This window comes from Toxorhynchites rutilus, chromosome 3, assembly GCF_029784135.1.
Source record: "Toxorhynchites rutilus septentrionalis strain SRP chromosome 3, ASM2978413v1, whole genome shotgun sequence".
Classification (NCBI taxonomy): Eukaryota; Metazoa; Arthropoda; class Insecta; order Diptera; family Culicidae; genus Toxorhynchites; species Toxorhynchites rutilus.
The window spans coordinates 36409835-36424103 of record NC_073746.1 but is presented as its reverse complement, the minus strand read 5'-3'; the positions used below and the strand labels follow the sequence as shown (position 1 = coordinate 36424103).

Here is a 14269-nt window from a genome sequence, read left to right as displayed (position 1 = left end):
TCCTTAACATTTTCGTCGCCCCGTCACCCAGATATGGGTGACACTTTCGTCTTTCAAAAATCATAGGATTAAAAAAGGAATTTGATATAATAGGCACCTAAGTGTAACTATAGGATATGTAGACATATAATAAAATTGTAACCATATTATTATAATGTTTATACTATACTTTTTATTAATTTATAGTGCGGATGGTTTGTACTGTAGCTTTTTGCAAAACCAATATAACATTACTTTGACATGTGTTATTGTTGTCAATGCATCTTCAAATTAAATAAAATATGGCTAGATTGTGTAAAAGTTGTCTACAAACTAGGTTTGATCTTCATTTAATAATTTATCCGCAAGTTGGGCTTCGCAAGAAACTAAGAAAAGTCGATTTGGGCAACGAACGTGTTAAGCGGGAAATCCGCTTGATATAATTTCGAACACTCAAGTTTCAACAGAAATTATTCTTCTGTACGCGATCTACATATATTCGCGGTACATCATTTATTTTTTGACAGTCACTCCGTAGCGTATATTGTTTCGCACATGGACATTTTCAAGACACGGAATGTATGTAAGGCGCAGACTAACTCAGAACTGTTGGACACTTCTGAAATAGTCATTGTAATAGTAACTTTTTTTATGACGATATTCTTTCGACAATAATATTCTCCAAACCAATTGTCACTTGACACTGGCTTTGACTAGAAGTGTTGCCAGTTTAGAGACAACCAAGCACAGAACAATTTGGATAATTGTTCGGATTTTTTTCCTCATACGTTAATTGATGGTACATTACATAGACTCTAATAGTTTGAAGAAAAATGATGTTTAACATGTAGATGAACTTCTAAATTTCTGTTTCAAAATTCTGTACATCTTTTTAATCTTTCGCATTATTCAACAGTTACAGATATGTTACGGGTGTTATTCGAAACTATAATCTGTGCTGCTAGTGATTATTAAGTTATAGCGAATTCGTTTTTAAAACTGAGTCAGTGCCAAACTGACTCTGTAATAAAAAAACGTTTTCAGTTTCACGAATGCGTTGGTTTGTTGGTGTACGTTATATAGTCTGATTTGTTTATATTTACGACGGCAAATGTACAGTGTCGACGTCTGGTGGTGATATTAGTGCTTGGGAGGTAAATTGTTCTCCATCAGATCAGAAGGGCCAAGTGCAGTGTAAACATATAAAAGTTTGAATGAAAATTTGTACTTCATATTGTTCGATTACCTAACACATGTAGTTCTGACACTCACTTAACCATTTGTCGATGCATTTCCTGTTTGTTCCACAAATAATTACTATTATAATATAAAATCATCATTAGACACAGTTTTCATTCAATATGTTTCTGCGATATCACATAAAATAAATATTCGATACGTTAAAGTAAATTTTCATTCATAATTTTGATTTTGAAATTTATTCCACCTGAATATCCATCATTATTTTCACCTCCCAATGAAAGCACACGTAGCTTAATGCCGTCTACTCGAATATACTCTTCAAAATCAGAATCCGAATTGGATTACGCTTCCAATAATACAAAAGCAAAAGCAGCAGGTTTTCCATTTTCATAGTCTTTATTTTTAGATTTTCCAAAATAATATTCGGAACTTGACAGTTCAGTATAGTTGTATTGGTGAACCCGAGTGCCAACCCGTTAAACATCTCAGTGCGAAACTAACAGTTTTCGGGGCGAACTAGTGCGACACTGAGTGCGAAACTGAGTGAATAAAAAAACGTTTTGACAGCAGTTAGTGCGGCACTGGGGTTGAAACTGAACAAAAACGAATTCGCTATTAAATTGATCTAATATTGTCAATAACCGTAACTTAGTACAAAGAGAGAATCTTCCACCGCGTGTGGACTAAAAAACCGATGCCTGTAGCGTAGTTTCTTTTTCTTCAATGGTGTAATCGTTGTTGGCCGTATATGTATAAGAAAGCAATAACATCACTGCTGAATGTGTTCTACCATCAACCCGACGCCGGAAGCGTCCAAGTGCCCTAACTAACCCCATTTCCTTTCTTTCGTTTCATACGTGTTATTTTTCTATTTCGTCATTTACCAAACAAAAACAACTCCAATTCGCAGAAAGTGAATCTAGTGGTTACCGTGGTGGATTACGATCGCATCGGCACGTCGGAACCCATTGGCAAGGTCGTCCTCGGCTACAATGCAAGCGGCACCGAGTTGCGCCACTGGTCCGATATGCTCGCCTCGCCTAGGCGCCCGATCGCACAATGGCACACGCTAAAGGATCCGGAGGATGACAAGAAGGATTAAGGTGGTTGGGGTGTGACGACCAACGGACCACAGCATGAGGCATGTGGACGATGAGGAGTGACAAAATAAGAAGAAAAAAAATAACGAAAATCGAAAACCCGTGAGACTAGACACAATTTAAGTCAAGTAAAGCAAAAAAAAAACAGAGCTAATGTAGACGGAAAATGGGGATCGAATGAACTCTCGAAAGGTGAAAACATTGAAAAATATAATAGAGCAAAGAAAAAGAAGAAAAACGAGAATTAGCATAAAACACAAGATATAAAACCAAGCTTTTCGAGGATTGAAACCATACGGTTAAAAAAATACGAAGTAGGTGGTTTGTTTTTTTTACCGAATCGTTTGACGGAAAGTAATTTGAGCATAATAAAGGCAAGCAGACAAACAAACACAGGGATATATATATGTCGGAATGGCCATTATGTGCTCGGTTTATTTCTCGGGAATATGTTATGAGCTCTTTATTGTGCAAACAGATTTTGATTGAATTTCCATAAATAATTTCACGGTGCTTCCCAGAATGTTTCTTTAAAAAATATTGATGAAATTTAAGTGTACCGGTCCATTCGATGGATCATTGTGATTCTCTGGCCGAAATTTGAAATACAACGTAAGAACCATTATTGAGCTACGCTCGGTTGGAATACTACATGTTGAAAATTTAAAAAAAAAGTTTAAATTCCAGAAGTGGTTTGTTTTGGAATAACCTACCTTCTCTTCCATTAGCAGGTAGGTTTCTTTCCAAATAATGTCTGAGCTTTCCCAGACACTTCAGGAATGTTTTTGCATTCGTCTTCGTACTTATTTTAAAATAATATCGGCGTACGAACGCGGAAATACCGTTTTACTGCTTGTGTCTGTAGTAGTGGAACAGGAAATACGGCACGTAAAATCACTGGCGAACATTCAATAATGATCTCTTGTCACTTTCCGTATTGTAACAGAGATTAGTCTTCTGCCTTTTTCTATTCGAAAGGTAAAATATGAACACTTTTTCCGAGTATATCCGCGAATAAATCTTACATGGCTTGAAGCATAAAGTAAAACATCTTGCAACTCACATGAGAAAATTTCATGGTTTAAAGCACGTCGGTGACGTCCAAATTGAACCTCTATTCAACTGACAGAAGCCAACATATCGGGTTCCCCACTGACATTTTCCCTTTGTTTTGCTTTGAATTGGGTTCCCCTTTGACAGTTCTGCTTGAAATTTTCCTAGCGATCTAAGCATCAATCATAGCACCCGGCTGGTTTAAAGCACTGAAAAAATCGGCGCCTACTTTGCTAACTAAGAGAAAAGTGTCGCCTGCTGAGGGTAGCGTTGAAGCCTTGAAGGTTTCTATTTTAATTCGCTTCAAATTTTAGCCTTTAATTATTTTTAATTCCGTTCCGTGGTTTCCATTAGAATTGAAACTTATTTAGAATGTCTTATCGTAAACATTATTCCAGAACTTTGTTGGCGTAGGACAATCCTTTGCTATGGATTTCACTATTATTTTCTAAAAATTCTAGCATTTAAGATTTCAAAATGGCGTAACTCAAAAAAAGGTTCCTACGGGTTTTTTCTTGCAAATTTTGGTCAGAAATGCAGTATGATCCAACGTATCAACTGGTATACTCAGAGTACACGAGCATTTGTCATATAATGGCGGTCTGAGGAGCACCATCGGCTCAGTTTACTTGTGCGTAGCATTTCGATAAGTTAGGGAGAACAATATTAACCATTGCAGAGGTAAAAGTATCACAGCGTGACGGCATGAAAGAGCACGCAGTGTTCGGCTTAGCGCGACAACGCCTCGTAGGTTATATTAGTGGATGATTTGGCATTCTTACCAATGTAACACAGTAAATAGGTGTGTATTAGAAAATCGTAACTAGGTGAGATTGGCTTCCGTGGTCGGTTTCGAGTGAATATCGTGAATGGCAATGGCAAAGAGCTGGACCGCGATCTCGTTAGCCGTTTTTAAAAGTTGCATTTATTACTTACTATGAACGTTTTTCCAATTCGGACAATATGGTGGAAGTTAGGTAAAAAGGGCATTCAAATACTTTTAGCGCATGTTTTTACTTTTTGCAGCCTATGTGTATCGATAGAAGGGATGATTCCTAGATGTTAATATCGAAAATGAAGCCTTCGGACATAAATTCAATCCTCATTGAGACCCCAGGTCTACATTGGATCGTCAGAATTGCTGAGCTCTGCTTCCTAAGCGACCACAGGCATATTAATGTAAACATAGAATACGATAAAAAAACAGGAGCTTTAGACTTTTTTGACACCTCACCGAACGAACATGATAAGGCTCACATATAGACAGATTTTCACGAGTAGCCGTTTTGTTGTTTATCACGATAATAGCATTCAAGAAACACCCACACAAAACAGACATAAGTGAAGAACGAAACCACTGTTATTGAGGTATTTTTTCCGTCGGAAGTAAATAGGTTCACAAATTCCATAGATTACTATTAATCAGTTTGAGGAATATTATTAAAAACTGTACTTCTTGTTGAAACAAAAAAGAAAACGAAAAAAGTTATAAAAAATGCTATTTACCGTTAAATAAGATGATCTATCTATTGAATTATATATACATATTATAAAGTTGATCAAATTTAAATACGAATATCCCCATAAGATACAGTATTTGTACACTCAGCTATATCAGTTCAGAAATTCTAATAAGATTAGCAGCGATGAAAAATCTGTATGAAAATCTCACAACAGAAACTGAAAGAAATTTGTATTTATAGACATGTCGAGAAGGAGCTGTTTATCTGGGACCTCCGGGTGTTGGATCGGTTTTGTACCGTCGAAAATGAAGCTTTTTTTTCCAGTACAGAAAACGTCACGAAACAATGCCCCGGAGGCCCCCAACGTCCTAAACTATCTCTTTTTAAGACACAAATATAAACGCGATTTACTAGTGATCAACTTAATATCATACCTACTTGAAGTAGTATATCAAGTACTTTCACTGTTAAGACTCAACCTTTCAATGTAAGCCTGTTCTAAGCCACTAAAACCAAACACTCTTTATGTTGTTGTATTACGCTTTGTTGGAGTCTGCCAACGGGATCTGATCCAGGAAAATCTACTATAACATTCTTCAGCTGAACGACGAGACGCTGGTCACCGTTTGCTATACTTATATCTGTGGCAGATGAATTACTGCAAGCTGGGAAAAGGCAAACTAGAAACAAAAGTAGTTGCTCTGTATATAATTGAAAATAATCTAATCCAAACGAAAGCAACTTATTTTGATCCTTCCATTTGATAGCGAACGAACGAATCAGCAACAGCAAAACGTAAGGGTTAATCAGGCAATAAATAAGAGAACAGCGATTCTTGTTATAGCGCAATGCACCTCGTAGACGAGTTAGTTCTGAACTGCACCTCTAGCGAAGAAACGCAAGTATGATAACGACTGCTATTCGAAATCTAATTGGTAGCATTTGGGAAGTAATCTACATTCCTCACTTTGTGGTGAAATGAAAAGCGTTCAGCTGCTTTTAACAATAAGTAAAAAGGTAGATGATTCATAACCTCTCCCAGAGTGTTTTACCCTTCCGCGAGATATGAATAAAACAAATGGAACCCTAACGAATTGCAATCCTGAATACATATGGCAGAGGCAAAGCGATTTTAAAGCTGTAACACAAACAAAAAACATCTCAACGTAATTGTTTGTACAGAACGGCCGAGAGATACTTTTAATTTGCAATAGGCAAACGACGGTGACAACAATAAACCCTTTCGGACAGCAAATAACTAGCGATAGTGAGAACTGAACGGACTGAATACTAGAAAGGAAGACCAAGAAACCCGACCGGAGACTTCTTACCATGCTTTCATGCGGAAACCAGAAAAAAGGCAAACATTTAATTGTAATTTATAAATATTGAAATGGAGAAAAAAACAGTTACAGTTAAATGAAATATAAAAAAAAAACAAAATATTACAATAATTAGACATATACAAAGGAATGACCTTTAATCATCAAACAAGTAAAAAAATATTGTGAAATAATAAGAATATGTATATTTAAGCTATTGTAAATCAAAACCAAAAATAAATAATAAAGTATTATAATAATAAAAACTCTGGTGAAAATAATAACTACATGGGACGAGAGTTTTATTTGAAGTGGCAATTACTGCTCATAATGCAGTTCTTGGTAATGACGCAACACTCATTGTAGTAAGAGTACTCCAGTTGAGCTTTACTTGGAATTTGATTTTGCGGCTAAAAGTTCGATTTGGTGTTGGAGGAGCTTTACAAAAAATCTATAAGTGGCAATATATTTCTACGCAATTTTCACAATTCACGTGGCCACATTGGAACAAAATTGACAAAATGTCTGTTTTTCTCAGAAATAATCAACTTACGCACCTCCCCAAAAGCAGACACAATTCAGTGGACCGTATAATGGACGTAACAGATCCGAACACCACGAAACAACACTAAACAATTACAGTATCTTCAAACTATGGAGGACTATACGCAGCAACTAGGATTGGCGCTACCCACGGCCCTTTCAAGCCAATGGTACGCAGATGTTCTATAAACAGGTTAGGTAACCTCGCAGAGGTTATGTGCAGTAGGTGACAAGTTGGAGTACTGCAACTACCCTGACATTAATCTATTTTCAATGCCGCCTCCATAGGGATAACATCTGGTAGGAGTTGAAAATTAGGACACCTGTCACAGTTACGATTGTGCCCAAACCATTGTGATTCTTTGAGATATAAATAAATAAAAACACGTGAAATGTATTTATTTATTGCGGTGAAATCACTCCGGAGATGATGGCTTCTGTCTTTTTACGAACACAGGAGATTTTTGACGGTTTCAGAGTCATCAAACATCAAGTGCAATAGCACCGAAGTACAAGCCACGGGTATAAAGCGCAACAACTTCTTCTGTAACCCAAATTTTCTGAGCGGCTGGATTTCTGCACGACATAGTTCAGCATGGATTTGGAAGTGGATGCCAATCGAATATTATGTGTTTCTGTTTTTGAATTTTTCCTACTCAGATCTTCTTGTAATGTTTCATTTTTACCGCTATGAGCCATCTAAGTGTCGGTCACATATGCAGCGTTGGTCTCATAATCCTTAAGTTGTTTTGTGTAAAAAGGGGTACTTCTTGTAATATATTTTGTTATCTTTGGGAGCTGAGTGAGAAAGGCCTGTTGTCTGTTGGTTGAATATACGAGGGCAGTCCGAGAAGTACTTAGCCTACAAAAAAAACAAAAATTTCGGAAAAGTGGCGATTTATTTCTTAACATATTCTCCTTTCAGCTAGGTACACTTGACCCAGCGATGCTACAACTTCTTTAATCCATTTGAAAAATACGTTTTCTCGAGGTCTGCAAAGTAGGCCTCCGTGGCGGCGATGACCTACTCATTCGACTCAAATTACTGCCCGGCGAGTGACTTTTTCAAGTTTGGAAACAAAAAAAAGTCGCATGGGGCCAAATCTGGACAATACTGTGGATGCGGCAGCAGTTCGAAGTGCAATTCGACCAATTTGGCCGTGGCGACGGCGGAATTTTCATTTTTCTAAAATCCGCGGACACGCCCGCTTCCACAAACGGTCAAAACATAACTACTAGTCCGATTAGATACTCGATAATAATGAGAACCTTATTTTTTGCAGACGAAAATTTACATCGAGCTGCTCTTTGTAGATTACCAGACATTCGTTGGAAAGCTACTGTCATTGTGCGTCTTTTTCAGTATATGTCAAAAAGTTAAAGCGCAAACAACATAGTTTTTGCCACTTCGAATATGTCGAATTTCGTATCAACGAGAGTATTTTTGCGGGGAGTGTTATTTCATTACTTCAATATGAAGAAGCTGCGGAAAGTCATCGCATTTTGGTGGATGTTTATGGTGACCATGCTCCAACTGAGCGAACGTGTTAGATGTGGTTTACACGATTGAAAAGTGGTAGTTTTTATTCGGACGACGAAGAACGTTTCGGACCGCCAAAAAAGTTTGGCGGTTTCACGACCAGAAGGTTATGATGTCTACCAGCTGGGTGTGGTATACTATGAGCTGCTAAAACCGAACGAAACCTTTACGGGGGACCTCAACCGACGACAATTGATGTTATTGAGTCGTGCACTGAAGGAAAAACGGCCACAATACGATCAAAGACACGATGAAGCAGAACGACAATGCTCGACCGCATGTCGCAAAACTGGTCAAAACATACTTGGAAACGCTGAAATGGAAGGTTCCTACCCGCCGTATTCTCCAGGCATTGCTTCGTCCGATTGCTATTTTCTTGTGATCGATGCAACATGGCCTGGTTGACCAGCACTTCTTCAATTTTGATAAAGTCAAAAATTGGATCGATCCGTGGTTAGCCGACGAACCGACCTATTATTTCCACAAAGGTATCAGTAAATTTCCAGAAAGATGTGAAAAAGTTGTGACTAGCGATGGGCAATACTTTGAATATTAAATTTGTGACCATTTTTGCAGAATAAAGCATTATTTTTCGAAAAAAAAACCAAGAAACTTACCGGTACTCCTATTAGAAAGAGTCTAAAAAAAATTCCTGCCTATCCTATGTTAAATTATAGAAACTTAAAACTTCTACAGTTCATTTGATCGGGCTTCTGCCAAAACGAATCAAGCGCCATTTTTTTTTTCAAATTGAGTTACTTACACAATTGGATGCAGAATTTAATAATCCATCGACTGTGAAATCACTGTGTCATTCGAACAATTCTAGAGCAACATGTCAAAAGGGTCTATCTTCTTTGATCGATTCTCTTCACCGACTTTCTCTTTCGATAACCACGGCTTTTCAGACAGATTTTGTCCCATTTCTCCATGTAGTTTGACAAACGAGGTCCCCTTTCACACTCCTTATCGTCAAACACATCAGGAAATCCTGTTACTGCTGAGTTATTAATGAGGAGTGTGAAAGGGATCTAGAATTCTAGAGCAACATGTCAAAAGGGTCTATCTTCTTTGATCGATTCTCTTCATCAATTTTCTCTTTCGATAACCACGGTGTTTCAAACAGATTTTGCTCCAGTTTTTCCGTGTAGTTTGTTTAACGAGATTCCCTTTCACACTCCTCGAAAACATAAAAAAAACACACTTCTCGAAAACATAAAGAAATGCTTTTTTATTAATGAAAGAGAATGACGGACGGAAATTTGAGAGGCAATAAAACTCCACGTGACATTTTTTGAATTGGTTCAATTTGGCAAATCATTTATTCAAATTATTTTCGATCATAACTTTTGACGTAGAACTACGTCTTTCAGAAAGGGTGCCAAATCAGAAAACAGGTCACGTTTTTGTGAAATAAAGTTAACGTTAATAACTATTTTCACAGCGAACAAATTCTGATATTTCACACACCAATGGAATCGGAAATTATCTAAGAGTTGTTTGATATACTATACAGTACAATCCACTAATACCTAAACAGTTTAAATTATTGAAAACTGGAAGCATTCTCATTTTCCCATACATTTGTTCTGCTAATTTGGGTGCATTCCCGAACAGAGCTGTCAATAACGAGCAACTGATACATTCGTTTCTGCCCGTTTTCAACATATTTGGTTCAAATGAGCCATCCACGATTTGAGCCACACCACTTCTCGTTTGGTGGTCATCGAAGCAACATGGTTGCCGCAGAGCGTCGAGTGGGAGAGGATTGTTTTCTTGACTGGTGAAGGAGGAGTATGGAATAGTTTTTTTTTTCCACAAGGGCCACAAAATAATATCCAAAGTGATAAACAAGTGGATTGAATAATAAAATTCCGTAGTTCTACGTCGAAATTGCGGTCGTGTCCTAGATACAACTTATTACAATTGTTTAGCACAAGAAAGTAATGAAACAATTACGACCTGATCAACAACGAAGAATCATAATTCCATTCCATTCTTTGTTTTTGAGAGGCTTTAAACTTTGCAATTCATTCGTCTCTAAAGAATCATGACTTTTTCTCTACCATTTTATTAGTATTATTGTATTGAATTATATTGAAACTAGAACTACTTCCAACAACACTGCACTGAAAACCATATTCTTCAACTTTCATTTTGCCAAAGTGAACTGAGTGCATGCGTACCAAAACTAAGTCATTTTTTTCAATATTTAAGTGTTGTTTTACAGATATTCATAGTCTCAGTGTTTTGGAGACAGCCTCAAATGATAAATTCAATCAAACTGTCAATTAGTGGAAGCCCAAACTTCAAATTGAAATATCTTAAAATAATGTTTTTAGCACTTGGTTCGTTTTGACAAAACACCGACCATTTTCTCTAGCCCTGAGAAGGGCCCTTGTGTACGAACTTAATTCAAACACCTTCTCCCCTGTTTTGAGAAAGACAATTCACTCTCACTCGGCGATTGACCAGCAACTTCGGTGATTGTTCGCGCCACGTGTAGCGAGTGCTTACGTGTTCTGACATGTCAGGACAAATAAATTGAAATCCTCCATTTTGTCAGCAACAGAAATTTTCCATTCACTACCCGAAGCAATTGCTCTCCATTTCATTCCATCGTATCATCCGCAACATGCGAGAGCGAGATGAAATAAGTAGCAACATTACAAACGAACAGCACCCGAGCGAGCCGAGTCGAGCCGACAGGATAATCACCCCACTAATTTCCGACAAACATAAAAGCAACGCACAACGTGATTCATGATCCCAGTTATTTTCCTAACCGCCAACGACAAAGTGATTACCAAATGTTGTGTAATGAGTGAAATATAAAGAGAAAATTTGGACTCCAAAAACTTGTGTTTTTCAATTTCCACAGTGTGCTTAGCCAGAACCATCCAACCGCAGTTAGCCCGGTTTATGCGCTAACATTTGGTCCTTCGAACCGGATTGGCTTCTGCTAACCTGTGGAATAAAATTCATTCACAAGTGTTTTACGTGAAGTGAATTAGTTGAAAAAACATTGCGTAGCAATTGATCAACATATGTGACATCCTCTTGTGGTAGTGTTTCTGCGTGAAACTACCCTTCATTCGAGAAAAAAGGTGTTTTGCGTGAAGTGAATAAGTTGAAAGAACATTGCGTAGCAGTTGATCAACTTATTTGAAATTGTCTTGTGGTAGTGCTTCTGCGTGAAGCTGCCAAACGACGTTTAGGAATAGAGGTGTCGAAAGAACATTGCGTTACAATTGCTCGATATCCTTTTGCAATTAGTTTTTGTGAATCTGTGAAAAATATTGTACCAGTAAGCGTCCCTCGTGGCTTAGACAACGTGAGTTTTTGTGAAAAAGAACATTTGTGGTTCTTTAACGTGAAGAACAGTGTTACACGATAAACAAACTATACCGTAAAACATGACGACGCAATATATCCCAAACAAAGCCACCAGTGCTGAAGGCTTTAAGACAGTGCCGACACTTACACAGTGTGCAGATGAGTCTGCAAGTTTTATAAGTTTTGTTAATTGGGAGCTCGCTGTCGATTCTGACAACCAAATACTATTAGCGTCTTTATTTCGTCAACGTGAACAAGCGAATCAGAAGATTGTTCGTGTGCAGGATGCTCTTATAACTGCAAGGAACCAAGTCAGTATGGCGTAACTGAAAACGTTTTCTAAAAATGTCGATTCGGCATACTCGGAGTTCAGTGGTATCCACAGCGAAGTAATTGCGATTATTGCCGATGAAGCGATTCAGATTCAAGAGGAAATCTACATTGACTTTGAAAGCCGTTTCAATTCAGTGTCAACCACCATCGAGGAACTACTTCAAGCTTATGTCACCGATCCAGGTGGTGTGCAGAAAAACTCAGCAGGTAGTAATCAGTTTCCAGTCATAGTATATCAACAAACAAAAATACATTCGAATGAGTTAACCTCCTCTTCATGCTGCTTTAAAACCTTCTAGTACAACAAATAAGCTTCGAGTTATGTTTAATGGAACAGCAAAATCATCTCAACATTCTTTAAACGACGTACTGAAGGAAGGTCCCACGATACAGAGCCATATTTTTTCGGTCCTGAGATTTAAAAAACATCGTCGTGCATTTATCACTGACATCAGCAAGATGTATCGACAAATTAATATTGATGAACATCAAACTCGCTTCCAGCGCATATTCTGGCGAAAATTTCCTTCAGAACCATTAAAGGTGTTAGAGCTCACTACTGATGTATTGTCTGGAGCTGAAAGTAACAATGAAGCAGTCCGTTTACAAGAAGAATTCCAGAAGCTGTTGGCGAAAAAAATCTGCACTACATTCGATGAACTTTCTGTGTGTGGATCAGTTGAATCACTCGGAATATTGTGGGATTCAATTCCTAATAGTTTCCGATTCGAAGTTGGTGATGCTATCATTGACAAGCTTGTCACTAAGAGGTACGTTTTCTCAGAAATCGCTAGATTATTTGATCCGTTGGGACTAGTGTCTCCTGTACTAGTACTTGCTAAAATACTGATGCAACGTATTTGGACCTCCGAAATTGATTGGGGCGATAAGTTGGATTCTGACTTGCTTCGAGAGTGGATTATTTTTAGAGACTCATTGTCGGAGATTGCTGAACTGCGGACGCCTATATGCATGGTTGAATCAAACTCCACTCGTATAGAAATACATGGATTTGCCGATGCTTCCAATAAGGCATGTGGGGCGTGTGTCTACCTGCGATGTTTTAAGAAGGATGGATCAGTAACAGTTAATTTACTGTGCATCAATTCTAAAATTGTTCCGATTATCGAGATGACCATTCCCAGAAAAGAATTATATGCTGCATTACTTCTGGCTCGATTGGTGGAGAAGGTTTCAGCCGCAATGAAACTATCCATTGATGATATTTGGCTGTGGTCAGATAGTCAAATTGTGTTGTACTGGCTGAAGAAGTCGGCTCATAAATTAGAGGCTTTCCAACGCAACAGAGTTATCGAAATGAATCGCTCAACGAATAATTGCGAAAGGAGACACGTTCGCACAGAATTCAACCCAGTTGATATTGTTTCGCGAAGTCAGTATCCTGTTGATCTAAAGAAGAATCGATTGTGGTGGGAAGGACCAGACTTCTTGCACCTTAGGAACTATGATGTTGAAGCAATTCCTGACATTCCTGATGAAGGTCTTCCTGGAATTAAAGAACATGTTATAGTTGTTACATCTATCTCCACTCAATATTTACCAGTGTTTGAAAAATTCAGCAATTTCCGGAAATTACAAAAAGTCATCGCTTATGTTCAACGCTTTACTCGAAATTTACGATCAAAACCATCGGAAAGAATCAAAACCCCGTTTGTTATGGTTTCCGAAATGAGACAGTCCTTAGAATGCATCGTGAAGGTGATTCAAGGAATCGAATTTTCATTTGTGGTGAATAGTATAATCAATGGCGAGACACCAAACAAATTATCTTCACTATGTCCGATCATAGATGAAAAAGGATTGTTACGAGTTGGTGGTCGTCTTCAAAACTCGACTCTACCTTATGATGCAAAGCATCAATTACTTCTACCGCATGGTCATCCAGTTACCGAATCACTACTTCACGCATTACATGTCGGAAATCTCCACATCGGGTCATCAGGACTTATAGCTACGGTTCGCCAGAAATTTTGGTTGACAAGGGCAAGGTCAGGGATCGTCCACAGCTGTGTTACCTGTTTTAAAATAAATCCGAAAGACGTTCAGCAATTGATAGGCAGTTTGCCGAAAAATCGTGTGGTTCCAGCTTTGCCTATCGAATTAACTGGTGTTGACTACGCTGGTCCAATCACTGTGAAGGAAGGGAAACATAAGCCAAAACACGTTAAGGCTTACATCGCGCTATTTGTATGTCTTACAACAAATAATATCCATCTAGAACTGGTGACAGATCTGAGCACTGATGCCTTCCTAGCCTCCATGGATAGTTTCGTAAATCGAAGAAGTTTGGTGAAAACTATTTTTTCCGATAGTGCAACGAATTTCACAGGAGCCGCTCGTGAATTGCATTTCTTGTATTCATTTCTCAAGGACGAA

General features: G+C 38.0%; 1 protein-coding gene across 6 annotated transcripts in view; it reads left to right on the top strand.

The window, feature by feature from the left end:
- Positions 1–6170, top strand: part of LOC129779835 (synaptotagmin 1) — a 55217-nt gene extending 49047 nt beyond the window's left edge. For all 6 annotated transcript variants that reach the window (XM_055787569.1, XM_055787572.1, XM_055787568.1 and 3 more), the window contains exon 9: positions 2093–6170. In XM_055787569.1, coding sequence (XP_055643544.1) covers positions 2093–2284 — 192 coding nt within the window. In that variant the 3' untranslated portion in view covers positions 2285–6170. The remainder of the gene's footprint in view (positions 1–2092) is intronic.
- Positions 6171–14269: the final 8099 nt, after the last annotated feature.